We start from the raw sequence: 17958 nt of genomic DNA, 5'->3' as shown, positions 1-17958 counted from the left end.
GGCGTTTTGCTCCACTCGCGCCTCCTCCCTTCTTTCCTCATCTAAATCTAGCAGCGTAATCCTCTACTCCCTTCTTCCCTTCTCCCTCATGCTTGTCCAGCCTCCTCTTAAATGCATCTATATTATTTGCTTCAACCACTTCCTGTGGTAGCGAGTTCCACATTCTCACCATTCTTTGGGTAAAGAAATTGCTTCTGAATTCCCTATTGGATTTCTTGGTGACTATCTTATATTGATGGCCTCGGTGGTGTATGTAGCACACAAATCACTGACTCCACACGGGCTGGTGTTAATCTAACTGCTGTGACCTTCGTCCTTTATTGTTCAGCTCCAGAGTGCCTCTCAGGTGTGGTGGTCAGCCTTTTATAGCGCCTGTTGCAGGTACTTCCAGGTTTCCCACCACAGCGCGCTCTGTGGTGTAGCATTGTGCTTACATTACATTTAAGGTACCAGGACAATACACACATCAATACATAACATCACACTTCCCCCCCACCAGGACGCAGGACGACGATAAACACATCAATACATAACATCACACTTGTCCAACGGAAGGCAGGTAGGCATAGACAGTGCGTTGGTATGGTACATGTTATCTGGTACATTAACTGGTACATTGACTGGTAACGGATCCCTGATTTCCTTGTTAGCCCTTATCATTAATTGTACTTCATATCCATTATTTTACACAAATACAGTGGCCATTCAGCATAAAAAAATGAATTCTTGTTATAAATTTGCCACCTCACATTAACATAGCTAATTTCAGACTCGCTCTGTCGTACAGAAGTCCTTTGTGGGGCCCACCTCATAGTAAGGCCCTTTTAAGACTCCCGGGTGCATTTCCTTTTTAAGGCGCCATCTTTGATGCAGGAGGATTCCACGAGGCTTCTCCTTGGGCGCTGCCATCTTTGATGCTCTGCTCTCTGGACACGATGCCGCCGCCATCTTGCTCTCCGCAGCTCCGGATGCCCTCTGCCGGCGCAGCCTCCGCTCCTCTCCGCTGCTACCTGACTTGCCGCCTCTCCTGCGGCCGTCATCGTCGCTTCTCCAGCGGCCACCGTAGCCGCCTCCCCTGCGGCCGTCATGGCCTCTCCAGCGGCCGCACTTACTGCCTCCTCTGCGGCCTGTGTAGCGGCCTCCCATGCGGCCGCCGTGGCCCCTGACCTCCAGCTGCTGCCGCTGCCCGACTCTCCCTCTGCGTGGGCCCCTCCGATCCGCTGGCCATCCTGGATCCCTCGCACCCCACCGGCTCACCCCCCCCCCCCCCAACTAGGCCCCTCTCTGCAGGGCTGCTTGCCTGTGGGGGCTGAGGCTGCAGGATCTCTGTGTGAGGTCCGGGCCTGGGGCTTGCCTGTGGGTGGATTGAGGCTGCAGCTCCAGCTCGGTCGGTGCTGCTCTCTGGGGACCCGGGGCACGGCAGCACCCCGGGGAGCAGCAGCCTGTGGAGTGATGAAGTCTTCCCAGCTCCCACAGACCATCCCCATTCACCTCCGGCCGAGGAGTGTCGGCCCATCTCCTGCAACGACCCACAAAGGTAACGCGTGCGTCTCGTCCCGGTGGGATACCTGCACCATCGCTCTGCCAAGAACAGGTATTATTAGTTCCCTGGTGTAGGTACGCAGCTTCGCCGTGACTGGGACCAGCTTGGGTCGTGCAGCTGGGTTAATCCACAGTTTATCAAAAGTTCTCTGACTCATCAACGACGGACCCGAGCCCGTGTCCACTTCCATACTCACTGGGACTCCGTTGATTTTTACTTCCCTTATCACTGGGGGCGAATCGTCGGTACATGTGTACACTCCCAACACCTCATCATCTTCTGCCTGCCCCTCGCTGGATGATGGATCATCCCCCATCTCCTCAGCCACATGGTGAGTCCGATTTCTTTTACACATATGCTGTAGGTGGCCTTTAACGTGGCAGGTATTGCACATGTACTCTGCAAACCTGCACCGGTGAGCCCCATGGCTTCCTCCACAGCGCCAGCATAGTGCTGCTTGACTGGCCCCCCTCAGCGGACTCTGAGTTCCAGGACCCCGAGGTCCGTGCTCTCTGCCCCGGGCAGAGCCACGTTCTGCAGTTTTGTCCGTGGTGGGCGCTATCCTGTGGACAGTGCCTGCCGGGTTCAAGACTGTGTGGATTATTTGCTTGGTGCTGCAAGTCGAGGTCATATGTGCCCGGCTGATGGTGATGGCCTTTGTCAGAGTGACTGTGGGTTCCGTGGCTAACAGCTTGTGAAGGAGTCCCTCGTGGCCAATCCCCATTACGAAAACGTCCCGCAAAGCCTCGTCAAGGTGTGCGCCAAAATCACACGGCGCCGCGAGTCTCCTGAGGTCCGCAGCATATTTGGTGACATCCTGGCCCTCAGGTCTGCAGTGATGGTAAAATTTGTATCTGGCCGTGAGGATGCTCTCCTTCAGTTTCAACTGGTCACGAATGAGTTCAGTCAGCTCCTCGTATGACTTGTCCCTGGTGCTCCCGGGTGCCAGCAAATCCCTGACGAGACAGTAAACCTCATCTCCACAACTGGAGAGCAATATCGCCTTACGCTTATCTCTCAGTGCGTCCGTGTCCTCTGTCAGGTCGTTTGCTGTGAAGTAGTACTCAAGCCTTTTCGTGAAGGCCTCCCAATCATTGCCCACAGTAAAATCCTTTAGTGAGCCCAGAGTAGCCATGGTTGCGTGGAGTTGTCCGCTTCCTAGTCGCCAATGTGATGTATGTAGCACATAAATCACTGACTCCACACGGTCTGGTGTAAATCTAACTGCTGTGACCTTCGTCCTTTATTGTTCAGCTCCAGAGTGCCTCTCAGGTGTGGTGGTCAGCCTTTTATAGTGCCTGTTGCAGGTACTTCCAGGTTTCCCATCACAGCGCCCCCTGTGGTGTAGCATTGTGCTTACATTACATTTAAGGTACCAGGACGATACACACATCAATACATAACATCACAGCCTCTAGTTATGCTCTTCCGCACAAGTGTAAACATTCTCTGTATCCACTCTATCAAAACCTTTCATAATTTTAAAGACCTCTATTAGGTCACCCCTCAGCCTTTTTTCAAAAGAAAAGAGACCCAGCCTGTTCATCCTTTCCTGATATGTATACCGTTCCTTTTCTGGTCTTAAACTTAAATCTTTTATATCAGATTTAATAATGATTTATTAATCAATGTTTTATATAGGGTGATCCAGGTCCTCCTGGTCCCATTGGCTCTACAGGTGAAACTGGAATAGGAATTCCTGGTCCCAAGGTAAGAGCTGCTAAAATTGTTTTGAGTATTGCAAATGAGAAGAAATCTCATGGTTTTCTGGTTTCTATAGGGGGGCAACAAAAAGGATAAAATGTGATACAATTCAATAAAGTATCAGAGTTTTGATTACCCTTCAGGCTGTAAGTTTTGTGCACAAATGTTGATCTGCACTGGAATTAGGAACCAACTGATCACTGATTAACATTGTAGACCTTTAATTATCCAATTAGAATTATTGTACATCATAGGATAAATATAGGCACCGAAAATCCACAGGGCCATTTACGTCATTTGGTGTTGCATCCCAGAGGTCGTACTTCCACCCAATGATCCTCTCCAATGCTGATCCTGTCGCAAATCAAGGACCAGCTCATGTGCATATCTGGGAGTACGGCGCTGGAGAATGAAAATTGCAGGTGGAAGCCTTTAAAAATCCTTTTAAAATCCTAGAATAGCTGAAGATTGCAACAGTAGGCCGGACAACAGCAAGTAAGTAGGAAAGTGTCTCACTCTGTGACTTGGCTGTCGGCCGGCTGTACTGGGTGGTTCATGTGGGATTTTGTGCTATTTTTAGATAATGTCTTCGCAGAGGCACCCAAAGTAAGAAGCAGGGCTTTAGAAGGAGGCAGAAAAGAACCACAGAAAATTTTAATGAGGCCGACCTACATACTCTCCTGGCTAAAATGCAGCAAAGGAGAGAAAGACTGGCTGGAGCCCACTGGAGGAAACCTCCGAAAATGTCTTGTGAGCCATGTGAAGGGAGGTGGAAGTGGCACTGCGTGATATCACTCTCACTGCCCAGAACTGCAGGCCAGTGCAAGAATAAGTCCAATGACCTAACCAGGAATGCTGCCCCTATTATTCCTTTGGCACTGTAGGCATCAGCACACTGTTCACCTCTAAAATTAATAGCTGCACAAGTAGCCCTTCACACTTCACTGTGGTTAAAACATAGAAACATAGAAAATAGGTGCAGGAGTAGGCCATTCGGCCCTTCTAGCCTGCACCGCCATTCAATGAGTTCATGGCTGAACATTCAACTTCAGTATCCCATTCCTGCTTTCTCGCCATACCCCTTGATCCCCCTAGCAGTAAGGACCTCATCTAACTCCTTTTTGAATATATTTAGTGAATTGGCCTCAACAACTTTCTGAATCTGACCGTATATGTGTCACCATCCCCAAGTGGATGAGGAGGCTGACGAGAAGATTTCCTATGACTTCAGAGTCATGGGAGCCAGATCTCATGGATACTCGCATTCCTGTCTGGCGTAAAAATAAAAAAGGGAAGGTGGCTCAACCGAGGCTATCAAGGGAAATCAGGGATAGTATTAAAGCCAAGGAAGTGGCATACAAATTGGCCAGAAATAGCAGCGAACCCGGGGACTGGGAGAAATTTAGAACTCAGCAGAGGAGGACAAAGGGTTTGATTAGGGCAGGGAAAATGGAGTACGAGAAGAAGCTTGCAGGGAACATTAAGACGGATTGCAAAAGTTTCTATAGATATGTAAAGAGAAAAAGGTTAGTAAAGACAAACGTAGGTCCCCTGCAGTCAGAATCAGGGGAAGTCATAATGGGGAACAAAGAAATGGCAGACCAATTGAACAAGTACTTTGGTTCGGTATTCACTGAGGAGGACACAAACAACCTTCCGGATATAAAAGGGGTCGGAGGGTCTAGTAAGGAGGAGGAACTGAGGGAAATCCTTATTAGTCGGGAAATTGTGTTGGGGAAATTGATGGGATTGAAGGCCGATAAATCCCCAGGGCCTGATGGACTGCATCCCAGAGTACTTAAGGAGGTGACCTTGGAAATAGTGGATGCATTGACAGTCATTTTCCAACATTCCATTGACTCTGGATCAGTTCCTATGGAGTGGAGGGTAGCCAATGTAACCCCACTTTTTAAAAAAGGAGGGAGAGAGAAAACAGGGAATTATAGACCGGTCAGCCTGACATCGGTAGTGGGTAAAATGATGGAATCAATTATTAAGGATGTCATAGCAGTGCATTTGGAAAGAGGTAATATGATAGGTCCAAGTCAGCATGGATTTGTGAAAGGGAAATCATGCTTGACAAATCTTCTGGAATTTTTTGAGGATGTTTCCAGTAGAGTGGACAAGGGAGAACCAGTTGATGTGGTATATTTGGACTTTCAGAAGGCTTTCGACAAGGTCCCACACAAGAGATTAATGTGCAAAGTTAAAGCACATGGGATTGGGGGTAGTGTGCTGACATGGATTGAGAACTGGTTGTCAGACAGGAAGCAAAGAGTAGGAGTAAATGGGGACTTTTCAGAATGGCAGGCAGTGAGTAGTGAGGTACCGCAAGGTTCTGTGCTGGGGCCCCAGCTGTTTACACTGTACATTAATGATTTAGACGAGGGGATTAAATGTAGTATCTCCAAATTTGCGGATGACACTAAGTTGGGTGGCAGTGTGAGCTGCGAGGAGGATGCTATGAGGCTGCAGAGCGACTTGGATAGGTTAGGTGAGTGGGCAAATGCATGGCAGATGAAGTATAATGTGGATAAATGTGAGGTTATCCACTTTGGTGGTAAAAACAGAGAGACAGACTATTATCTGAATGGTGACAGATTAGGAAAAGGGGAGGTGCAAAGAGACCTGGGTGTCATGGTACATCAGTCATTGAAGGTTGGCATGCAGGTACAGCAGGCGGTTAGGAAAGCAAATGGCATGTTGGCCTTCATAGCAAGGGGATTTGAGTACAGGGGCAGGGAGGTGTTGCTACAATTGTACAGGGCCTTGGTGAGGCCACACCTGGAGTATTGTGTACAGTTTTGGTCTCCTAACCTGAGGAAGGACATTCTTGCTATTGAGGGAGTGCAGCGAAGGTTCACCAGACTGATTCCCGGGATGGCGGGACTGACCTATCAAGAAAGACTGGATCAACTGGGCTTGTATTCACTGGAGTTCAGAAGAATGGGAGGGGACCTCATAGAAACGTTTAAAATTCTGACGGGGTTAGACAGGTTAGATGCAGGAAGAATGTTCCCAATGTTGGGGAAGTCCAGAACCAGGGGACACAGTCTAAGGATAAGGGGGAAGCCATTTAGGACCGAGATGAGGAGGAATTTCTTCACCCAGAGAGTGGTGAACCTGTGGAATTCTCTACCACAGAAAGTTGTTGAGGCCAATTCACTAAATATATTGAAAAAGGAGTTAGATGAAGTCCTTACTACTAGGGGAATCAAGGGGTATGGTGAGAAAGCAGGAATGGGGTACTGAAGTTGCATGTTCAGCCATGAACTCATTGAATGGCGGTGCAGGCTAGAAGGGCCGAATGGCCTACTCCTGCACCTATTTTCTATGTTTCTATGAAGAGAAGGAGGTTCAAGGAACATTACAGTTGGGTGCAGGCACTGAGGTTAATCTCCAAGGATGTACAGCAGCTGACTGCTGTGTGTCTAGAACCTACTGTTCTCATTTGCAGCAACATCATGGGAGCTTTTGCTTCATTGCTGACATCAATGGAACGCATGGCTCCTTCATTGGAATCAGCAGCAGAGCCCACCTAAGAAGCAGCCCCACAGAAGCACAGACAACTGCTCTGATGACAGTAGGGGAGAGACAGGCAGTACCCTATGAATTCCTTTCAAACATTGGAGGCCTGGATCCAGGCAGCTGTCTCTTGGCTTTCATGATCTGATAACTACCATTAGAACAGCCAGCCTGCTGATCAGTGGGGACACCGACCCAGGGCACAGTTCAAAAGTGACACCAGGCAAGTGGCAAGTCGAAGGCAACACCAGGCACAAGCGCCGAAGACACAGCCACCACCTGCTCCCTGCCAGGAGCTGAAGCTGAGAGGACGCATGAGCCTTTGTAATACAGGAGCAGCCAATAACCTCTCGCAATATGGCCCCTCACGTTTCACCTAGGAGAAGGACTAGAATAGGAGACAGAAGAGCATGTTTAGACACTCGGGAAGCCTTATGATCACTTCTGAGTTACTTGCAATAAAAGAGAATGTGTACTTATTTCATGCTCAGTTACTCATGGAGATTATATTCATACAGGAAAGGGTGCACATCTGTTTTGCAGACTTGCATGGTCACATCGGGTCACATAGGTCTACGTAATGTGATGTGGTGTTCCAGGATAGGTACTGGATTGAAAGATTTGTGATTTAGGTGAAGGCAGGAGATAAAAGAGTAAATTACTTGACGAATGCTCAGATGGTAGCCTTGGTGATATTGCACAGATCCCTCATGCTGCTTGAAATGAGCCTGTGGTGTAAAAATTGAATGTAGTTGTCACTTTCATTGCCACAGGGTGAGCTGTCCAAGTAGATGTTTCTGGCTGCAAGTCTTTATGTAGTAGCTGGCACAGTTCCCCTTTTGTCTCTTTGGTTCCACATGTACATTGATGACATCCAGCTCTACCTCACCACCACCCACTGTCTCTGATTTGTCAGGCTGCTTGTACGTGAGCAAAAATTTCCTCCGGCTAAATATTGGGAAGACCGATGCCATGGTCTTCGGTCCCCGCCACATATTCCATTCCCTAGCCACCGACTCCATCCCTTTTTCTGGCAACTGTCTGAGGCTGAACCAGACCGTTCGCAACCTCGGTGTCCTATTTGACACCGAGATGAGCTTCCGACCAATATTCCCACTAATATTTTTTCGGGTGCTGCCCATTCACAGATTTGCACCTGCTTTTGTAGAGTTTTTACCTATGATTAGTCCCCATCCTTAGGAGACTGAATGGGATAAATAGAATCCATATTGGGGCAAATTGAACATGGCCTATAGAAGGGACAGGTGTATGGGATTTTCTCATTCTACTTTTAAATTTTATTTTTACGCTTCGATTATAAAAGACCATTAGCTTGGAATAACAAAGCTTGGTTTATTTTGCAACAAAAAATTGTGCAATCTGTTGCCGTCTAGTATGTGAAATAATTTTTCTATATTTATGACATTCAATCGTAGGGTGATCGTGGCTTCCCAGGGCCAATAGGGCCATTCGGACAAAAAGGAGACGGTTATCCAGGAACACCTGTAAGTAACTGTGCATTGAAACAAGGTTGCGAAATTAAGTTTTGGTTCAGGCACATCTTTGCCATTTTTCATAACAATTTCTTTTAAAATTATATCAGTTTTATGTCAGAATGGATGAATAATGTACTCTAGCCGTAACCTAAAAACTGTTTATAATAATTGCGTACAAATAAATGATTACTGACTTGTGACTTACAGAATTACTGAATAAATGTAACGGAATTTCTTAAACTTGCAATGCAAACGTTAACCATATTTAAACATTTATATTATAATTACTTCTAAAACAGAAAAACAAATTCCATTCTACATACTGCTTTAAAAAGCCGACTTCTGTAAGCTAGGCCAGTTGAAAAGTTTCTTATTTATCTTCTCTTAATAGATCAAAAAATCACTTGTGGGCGTCTGGCGGCGTTATAAATTCTTAATGTAAATGTAATGGCTATTGGTGGAGAAAACCAAAATATATTTTATGTTCTCATTAAAAGGGCTTACCGGGCCTGCCAGGCCCTACAGGTGAACAGGGGTCTGTAGGAATTGGATTCCCAGGACCTAAGGTATGTAGCTACTTGTTTATTTATTACTATTGGAAATAATTTATTTTAGTATTTTTTTGACAAATTATACAAATCTAACTAGCTACATGTAATAACAGTGATCCTCCTAATTAAAAGTTCTAATTATTTGTTTTGCCATTAAAGCGGCTTGACCGTTCAAAATATGACTAACCAAAGTAAGTGGCTTCAACAAAAAACGCTTAAATATTAAAATGAAAACATTGGGAGCTAAATTTAAGTGATTTTTTAATTATATGGTGTGGACCTTGCCCTCCTGTGGCCAAGCATGGGATAATGTCAAGGAGAGTGGAAATAACATTGATTTCTTTTTATTTTCTGAGTACGATCACACATTGTAAATTTTGACTGGGACTAAAATGACGATGGAGAAACATTATTGGTTGATTTTAATCCACCTGGCAGAAACAGGCCAAAGGGGAGCCTTTAAAATGCCTTACCGTTCCGTTCCTGCTATAATTCTGCTGGCCACCACTTTAATTGGTCACTGTAGTTAGCTGGCTGAGGCAGCCGCCAGAAGCAGATGGGAACCTCGTACATTTACGCAAATCCGGGTCCCATTACATCAGTGGGACCCGGATTGTATTTTAACCCGCGCTCAAACGTGGAAGCCACAGTTGAAAGCAGCTGTTGGGAGGCCATGGAAAAGTTTATGTATTGTCCAGGCACATTAAATGTATAGTTACAATGGTGCGCCACAAGGGGCACTGTGGTGGGAGACCTGGAAGTACCTGCAAGACAGAGTATAAAAGACTGCCCACCACACCTGAGGGGCACTCTGGAGTTACACAATAAAGGACTAAGGTCACAGTTGTTACTACAACACCAAACTGTGTGGAGTCAGTGATTTGAGTGTTATATACATCACAAATTGGCAACGAGGACACGGACAAGCTCTTCACACAACCATGGCTACTTTGTGCACGCTAAAGGATTTTACAGAGGGTAATGACTGGGCTGCCTTTAGGGAATGGCTCGAGTACTACTTTATAGCAAACGACCTGACAGAGAACACAAACGCACTGATAGAGAAGCGTAAGGCGATATTGCTGTCCAGTTGTAGCGATGAGGTTTACCGTCTCGTCAGGGATTTGCTGGCACCTGCGAGCGCCAAGGACAAGTCATATGAGCAGCTGATTGAACTCATTCGTAACCAACTGAAACCGAAGGAGAGCATCCTCACGGCCAGGCACAAATTCTACCACCACTGCAGACCTGAGGGCCAGGAGGTCACCAAATATGCTGCGGACATCAGGACACTTGCGGCGCCTTGCGATTTTGGCACATACCTTAACGAGGCGTTGCGAGACGTCTTTGTTATGGGGATTGGCCATGAGGGTCTCCTCTATCTACTGAACCTACAGTCAGCCTGCAGAAAGCCATCAACATCAGCCGGGCATTTATGACCTCGACTTGCAGCACCAAGCAGATGATCCACACGGTCTCGAACCCAGCAGGTACTATTCACAGGGGATAGCGCCCGTCACGGACACAACTGCAGAACGTGGCTCTGCCCAGGGCAGGGATCACGGACTCAGGGTCCTGGAACTCAGAGTCTGCCGAGGGGGGCTAATCAAGTAGCACCATGCTGGTGCTGTGGAGGAAGCCATTGGGCTCACCGGTGCAGGTTTGCGGAGTATACGTGCAATACCTGCCACACGAGAGGCCACCTTCAGCGTATGTGCAAAAAAAACACGACTCACTGTGTGGCTGAGGAGATGGTAGATGATCTGCTGTCCAGCGAGGAGCATTGCGGTTTGGCTCGACGGGCATCCCAGCCCCAGGTAGAAGAATTTGATGCGTTGGGACTGTATACGTGTACCGACGATTCGGCCCCAGTGATTATGGAAGTCAAGATTAACGGAGTCCCAGTGGGTAAGGAAGTGGACACGGGGTCGAGTCAGTCACTGATGAGTCAGGAAACTTTTGATAAACTGTGGATCAACCCAGCTGCACGACCCAAGCTGGTCCCGGTCACGGCGAAGCTGCGCACCTACACCAAGGGACTGACCTATCAAGAAAGACTGGATCAACTGGGCTTGTATTCACTGGAGTTCAGAAGAATGAGAGGGGACCTCATAGAAACGTTTAAAATTCTGACGGGGTTAGACAGGTTAGATGCAGGAAGAATGTTCCCAATGTTGGGGAAGTCCAGAACCAGGGGTCACAGTCTAAGGATAAGGGGTAAGCCATTTAGGACCGAGATGCGGAGGAACTTCTTCACCCAGAGAGTGGTGAACCTGTGGAATTCTCTACCACAGAAAGTTGTTGAGGCCAATTCACTAAATATATTCAAAAAGGAGTTAGATGAGGTCCTTACTGCTAGGGGGATCAAGGGGTATGGCGAGAAAGCAGGAATGGGGTACTGAAGTTGAATGTTCAGCCATGAACTCATTGAATGGCGGTGCAGGCTAGAAGGGCCGAATGGCCTACTCCTGCACCTATTTTCTATGTTTCTATGTTTCTATGAACTGATACCTGTTCTTGGCAGAGCTGATGTGTAGGTATCTCACGGTGGCGAGACGCACGGTTTACCTTTATGGATCATTGCCGGCGATGGGCCGACGCTACTCGGCAGGAGATGGATGGGGAAGGTCCGTGGGAGCTGGGAAGACGTTATTCCTCCACAGACCGCTGTCCCCCGTGTTCACAGGCAGAGCAGGCCTCCACCTTCAGATCGGATGGCAGCGAAGGAAGCGTGTGTGGGGTTGGGCAGAGCAGCGGTGGCCGTCGACTCTCCCCTGCAAAGTCTGAGAGTGAGAAAGAGGCGCTGGAACCAGCAGCAGTGCCGACCGAGCTGGAGAAGAGAGAAGGGTTTCGATGGGCTGCTCCAGCAGGCACCGTCGGCCCGCAGGCAGAGGCGGCCGTTCACGGGGCTTGCAGCGGGAAGAGCGGTGAATCGGCAGTTTCGGGAGTGGGACTCGCTCGGCGACGTCGTGAGGGCCAGTGCTCCGAGGAGCGGGGCTCGTCCAGGATCGGCTGCAGCAGTGAGGAGGTCAGCTCCGGAGGACGTGTGTGTGTGTGGCGACTCCCGGGCAAAAAGGTCAGCTGCGTGGGGTGCTCCGGAGGATGCGGCGGTGCGGGAGCCGGTGCGTTGTGGCTCCCGGGTGCGGTCAGAGTGTGGTGGCTCTCTCTCTCTCTCTCAAGAGAGAGAAAGAGAGAGAGAGAGAGAGAGAGAGCAGGCAGCAACACAGTGAGTTCAAGATGGCAGCGAGCCCCATGGCAGCAGAGTTCTGCAGAGAGAGGCAGGCAGGCACCAGCAGAGCACCTAAAATGGCGGCGCCCAGTAGAAATCTTGTGGGAAAAACAAAATAGCGTCTTAAAAGGGAAATGTACCTGGGAGTCTTAAAGGGGCCTTACACCGTTGGCGGTCCCCACAAAGAGACTTTTGTAAGGGCAAGAGCGAGTCAAAATGATTACTGTGATTTGTATGATGACGTGATTTATGACAAGAGTTAATATTTTGATGCTAAAATGATTACTGTGATTAAAATGATTGATATGATTGGTGAAAAGAGTTAATATCACAATGCACAGTTAAAAGGGTTAATGGATCTGTGACTAACATGACTAATGGATTAATGCGATTTCTGATTTTATGTGATTTATGCAATGGTTCAAATGCTGCAGACAAGCCACAAAGGCGACTATTTTCTGAGAACAGAGGCAACGCAATATGCGATACCCTGTCTCAGCGCAGCCCATTACCTCGGGCAAAAAGGGGCAGTATGCCGCCACCATACCTCACCCAGTGGAGCTGGGATTAAATAACTGTTCAGTGTACCTGCAACCTTTTGATATAACTCTTCAAAGCATCTATATGTACCATACAAATGTACTGTCTATGTGTATCTACTTTCTATTGGAGATTATGTTTGTGTACTTGTATCACCCACGTAAGGACTGCCAATACCACGTGCTTGCACCGGATCACAAGCATAATCTCTACATGGGGGGGGGGGGGGGGAGAAGAGGGAAGTGGATGGTCATGGACTCACACTCACAAATCAATCAGGACGAACAAGGCCGAGGTTACCGGCAATGTGCTTTTGGAACTCTGGGCGGATGCGGGGGTGGGGTGGGTGGTGTGGAGTGAGATATTGAGATATTATGTATTGTCCAGGCACATTAAATGTATCGTTACAATGGTGCGCCACAAGGGGCACTGTGGTGGGAGACCCGAAAGTACCTGCAAGACAGAGTATAAAAGGCTGCCCACCATACCTGAGGGGCATTCTGGAGTTACACAATAAAGGACGAAGGTCACAGCAGTTACTATAACACCATACTGTGTGGAGTCAGTGATTTGAGTGCTACATACATCACAGAAAACGTTCCCTTTGTCAGGCCAGGAGGAGCCGAAGTGCTTCTCCGGGGCCCCACAAAGAAAGTTGCAGCCTCCCCTGCCCAGACCAGACTATTGCTGGTTTTCTCTGCACTGCTGGTATCACCACCATTGGAAGCCAGTACTAGACTAAACAGATTGGCAGGATCATAAGGGATGATCACGTTAGTAGGAAATCCAGTTTCTGGCTGTGTGAGTTCCTTAAACTTCCAATGCAAAAGTTAACTACATTTATATCATAATTACAAAATAGTTTACATTTATTCATAATTACTATGAGCATTCCACTTTCATTCTGTTGTATTTTTTGGTGAAAAATAGAATTTGAAGTTAAGAATTCTCACTGATAAATATTGTGTATTAGGGAGATCCAGGAGCAAGAGGACCAAGTGGTATAGCCGGACCTCCAGGAGAAGGACTGCAAGGTCAGAAGGTACCGTAAGTTGTGTTTGCATTCTAGCCTTTATTTCCTCATTAAAGTCGCTTGCATTGACAGACTCTCTAGCAAGGAAATTAGAGCAGACATGGCTATGAACTTCTTAACAGTGGTCAGCAAAGCTACTCGATTAATTAATAGGAGTTACACTTAATGCCGGACAAGAAGACAATGTAAAGTTTTATGCTTTTATTTTATTTTTGTGGTTTTGTTTAACTCTTCCTCTCATTCCCACCCCTCCCACTCCCAAAACAGCCTCATCTGGCTGACACCAAGGACAGTTCAGTCCAACTTGTGGACATGTGCTTCTCCAATGGCTCAGTGAGGTTATCCAGTGAACAGTGGAGCCGTACAGATTAGAGATGGTCCCAGCATCGATCTCTGATCTCAGCTAAGCCAGAGGGGGGTCTATCAACAAAATACATTTGAGAAGAAAGGCACCAACAGGAAGGAAACATCCAAGTAAATAAACAAATCATACAAATACAAATACAATTGCAGTTGAACATGTGTAAATCGATTGTACAGCAACTATTAGTTATTCTTATGTGAAACAGATTTATTTGAGTCTTGCTTTACAATTTAGGGAATAGCAGGGAAACAAGGACCGCCTGGTCCTCAAGGTCCTCCAGGTGAAGGCATTCAGGGATCTAAGGTACGTAGAATAAACAATGTAAACAAAATTAAATGTCTTGTACTAAATATATGATTTTATAATGGGCTATAATACATTGTAATTTATCTTTAAAAGTAAAATGATATATCATTGTTGAGTACAGAAATAAAACTAACATTATTACCTAACAGGGTGGCCAAGGTGGCCAAGGAATGCCAGGACCACGTGGACCACCAGGAGAAGGGCTTATGGGACCGAAGGTATGTGGACAATTTCAGGCTTTATGTTAAATTCCTATTGTTCAGTGGGTCAGAATTGCCACCTAGCTACTGGTAAACAAAGCCCTGCCCTTCCACCATCCCAATGCAGGGTGGAGTCACTGTTAGCTGCGAGATGATGCACACCCCCCATGGTGGTGGAGTACAGCCTCTCCTGTGAGTGAAACATCTGTGAAACATATTCCAGTCAGAATGAGACACCACCTAGAACTCGGGACGTACCAGACAGCTGGAGAATTTTCCCGGAAAGCCACAGGGGAAGCTCTGCTTCTTCCTCTGCCAGTTGCTTCAGAAGCAATCAAATAAAAGCCAAACATGCTCATCCTCGAGGAGCAAGGTGTTTCAGTGCCAGATTAGGGACCTCACTCTGCCGTAGAGCAGGTTGATATTAACCAACACCAGGTGGTGGTTCAAGAACAGCAGGAGAAAAGTTGAGGAAAGGCATTGAAGTGGTCAATCCTGGTGTGACTCCCCTCTGGTGTGACTTCCCACCTTGCTTCCATGGTGTTACTCGTATAGATTGTCCAGGTGGTGTTATGGTCCTTTGAGAGATTTGCTAGCCGAAAGTGCTGGTCCAGGTGCATAAGCCTCAGTGTGGACGTGGCAAATTGCTCAGAATTTTTTTATTTTTTTTTATTTATTCGTTGCCAATCTTTCCAATTCTTTGTCAGATCATCTTGTCAGATTACAAACGCCAGAGGTCACCTTGCACACATCAAGGATCACTCTGCGCCAATGCTCTTAGCCAAAAGGCCTAGAGCCACTGCACCGTTCCTGGAAGTACTGCAATACCAGGTTCGTGCCATGGAGGTGGGTGTGTGCCCCCCACCCACCTCTGTGGAGGTGGATGGGTCAAGCCACCCCACCCACCTCCTATTGTCGAATCAAAGCAGACGATCTTGAAATCAACATTATGTTTTATTTTATATTATAGGGTGACCGTGGTCTGTTGGGTGAAAGAGGCCAGAAGGGAGGTAAAGGAGATATGGGTGATCCTGGTTCTTCTGGGGCAACTGTAAGTGTATAATTGTTCCTGCATTGAATGAATCATTTTTTGTTGTTTCATACTGACATTTCTCTGAAAATGAAAAGTCGTAACAGTTTGTTACACCAATAATGCAGCACTTGGTATTTATATTGAAAGCTGTATTTCATTCATTTACGCATGTCTACCTTTGTAAGGGACTTCTTTCAGGGTTTCTGCAAAGATGCTTAAATCTTCTTCTACCATGTTATGATGCATTGCCGTGCAGGATATAGCACTGTGTGTTGAACTGAAAAAAACAATGAGAAGCCAAAAGTAGTATGAAAAAGTAATAAAAGGCAGGAAGAGGAGGATACATTTCCCTTTAATTTTTGAGCTTTCTTTCTATTTCTTTGCTCCCCATTTTCTGGATTTGTTTATTTTCTGAGCCATGCATTAATCTTGAGATTGGGATAACAACCTGTTCCTAGAGTTCTACCAACACTACTCTTTAGCCAGCACCAGTGTGATGTTTCGCACAGCACTTTCTTTTGCATTCCACTCTCCCCTTGGGGCTGGGGGCTATTTCCTAACATCAGCTTGCCACCTCCTACAGGGGGTAAGATTGAGAACACAGTGGAGTGGGAATTGGAGCAACGAGATAGGTTTTCTGATGGGCTACACTGGCTGCACAAGCACAGAGGGATTGAAAATTGGATGAGCACAAAGGTTAGGGTGGATTTTCTTCCACCCAATGGAAATGCAGAAGAGCCAACCATGCCTTCCGAGAGGGTGGAGAAATAACTGCCCTTGCTTGAGGAACTTAGGGGCCCAGTTTTCAAGAGACAACTGACCAGGGAGCATTGATCGCATGTGCTGGCAGTAGAGATGGTTTTCACACATTTGGCTGAAATGGTGGGTAAGTTGGAAGAGTCCACTACCTCCATCTGCAACCACAGGAGGAATGCCAGACCATGGTATGGCAGTCCATGAGATGTATTTCATTCATTTACACATTGCATCAGGAAGAGGCTCTAAGGGCAGTCGTGGCTTCCGGAGTAGCAGCTGCAACTGCTTCCTAACTTCCTTGTGAGGCACATTTAATAGGAGCATAGTTCAGGGCTTTTACGACATCACTGTGGCTCTAGTTTTCTCTTTATCTAATGATAAAGATTGGCGTGACCCTAAGAGAATGAAAATTGTATTGCTAGTTTCAATGATGGTTAGCAGAGGGCCATGCATAGGGTTATCAATGGAATTAGATTCTCTAGAAATGAACTGCCTCATAATGACTGGACATTAGTTGGTGATTATTTCCTGCTCAATCTCTCAGTGCTGACAGTGACTAACTTGCGTAGTCTCAGTCAGAAGGGGCAGAGGAAAATTCTGAAGGGCATTTTTGGGGCAGGGTTTCCTGGCATTTGTGGCACAATTGGGCATTTTTCCTTCAATTGGAATGGGCTCAAGGGAGGCGCCATGTGCAATAGAGTTCTTGAATGGAAACAGGCTTTGAATTTTCCTTTGTTGCAGTACTACTTGTAATTTATTAGTATCATGTTTCTTTATGAGAGATTTCAATATTTCTAAAAAATGTATTAATGTATTTTTGGAATAAATCTTTGGGAGACAATTTTTATTTACTCAAGTTTGTTTTTAAATATCCTGAAAAGTAATGAATCAATGTCGACATTAATCACTGAAAAGCAGACTGCAAGTGAAGCATTTGCTGAATATCACTAGATCAAGACCACTGAGGAAAGCATGCACACGTAATGTGGGTTTTCCAATACCAATTTTCATGGGCGGTCAGAAAGCAGGAAGGTATCTAGATGCAAGCCGCAAAGTCCCATGGTAAGCGCACGTGAAAGCCAGATTAATGATGGGGGTTCATTTGGATGAACCCAAGATACAATGGGCTACATTTTCATCTTCACCACCATAAGAACTGGAAGTAAATATATGTGATCCTTATTATCTAAGGAGAACCAGTTCATTAAATCAGCTGTTTACTGAGCAGTTGTGGGGTGTGTTTTGCTGAGGTTTAGAGTTTAGTTCTACTTCATAGTTGCGAGGGTAACTAGAGGGATGGCCGTGCAGCTCAGTCACGTGGATTGCACATCCTGTGGCATGTGGGAAATCCTGGACGACCACGTGTGCAGGAGGTGTCTCCGGCTGCACCAACTCGAGCTCTGTTTCGGAGCTTGAGCGGCAGCTGGGGTCACTGTGGTGCATCCGCGAGACTGAGAGCAACGTGGATAGCACGTTTCTAGAGGCAGTCACCCCACAGCTTAAGAGTGTGCAGCCAGATAGGGTTTGGGTGAACCCCGGACAGAAGAGGAGGACTAGGCAGGTAGTGCAGGAGACCCCCGAGTCCATCTTGCTCTCCAACCGGTACTCTGTTCTGGTGGCACTGGGGAGTGCAGCCAGAGCCAAATCTACGGTACCACGGGTGGCTCAGCTGCACGGG

At 46.9% G+C, this 17958-nt stretch overlaps 1 protein-coding gene and 1 long non-coding RNA gene across 4 annotated transcripts in view; one reads left to right on the top strand and one right to left on the bottom strand.

Moving 5' to 3' along the window:
* Positions 1-17958, top strand: part of col28a2a (collagen, type XXVIII, alpha 2a) — a 205003-nt gene that overhangs the window by 155365 nt on the left and 31680 nt on the right. Inside the window, exons 22-28 of the mRNA XM_070875706.1 lie at positions 3185-3253; positions 8209-8277; positions 8766-8834; positions 13562-13630; positions 14220-14288; positions 14441-14509; positions 15462-15542. Coding sequence (XP_070731807.1) covers positions 3185-3253; positions 8209-8277; positions 8766-8834; positions 13562-13630; positions 14220-14288; positions 14441-14509; positions 15462-15542 — 495 coding nt within the window. The remainder of the gene's footprint in view (positions 1-3184; positions 3254-8208; positions 8278-8765; positions 8835-13561; positions 13631-14219; positions 14289-14440; positions 14510-15461; positions 15543-17958) is intronic.
* The window catches only part of LOC139259840 (uncharacterized), a 49663-nt gene continuing 45606 nt past the window's right edge, over positions 13902-17958 (bottom strand). For all 3 annotated transcript variants that reach the window (XR_011592665.1, XR_011592666.1, XR_011592667.1), the window contains 2 exons: positions 15701-15801; positions 13902-14283 (listed from right to left, as the gene is read on the bottom strand). This is a non-coding gene — a long non-coding RNA (uncharacterized lncRNA). The remainder of the gene's footprint in view (positions 14284-15700; positions 15802-17958) is intronic.

This window comes from Pristiophorus japonicus, chromosome 3 (assembly GCF_044704955.1).
Source record: "Pristiophorus japonicus isolate sPriJap1 chromosome 3, sPriJap1.hap1, whole genome shotgun sequence".
Classification (NCBI taxonomy): Eukaryota; Metazoa; Chordata; class Chondrichthyes; family Pristiophoridae; genus Pristiophorus; species Pristiophorus japonicus.
This window is presented reverse-complemented; position numbering and strand designations above follow the sequence as displayed.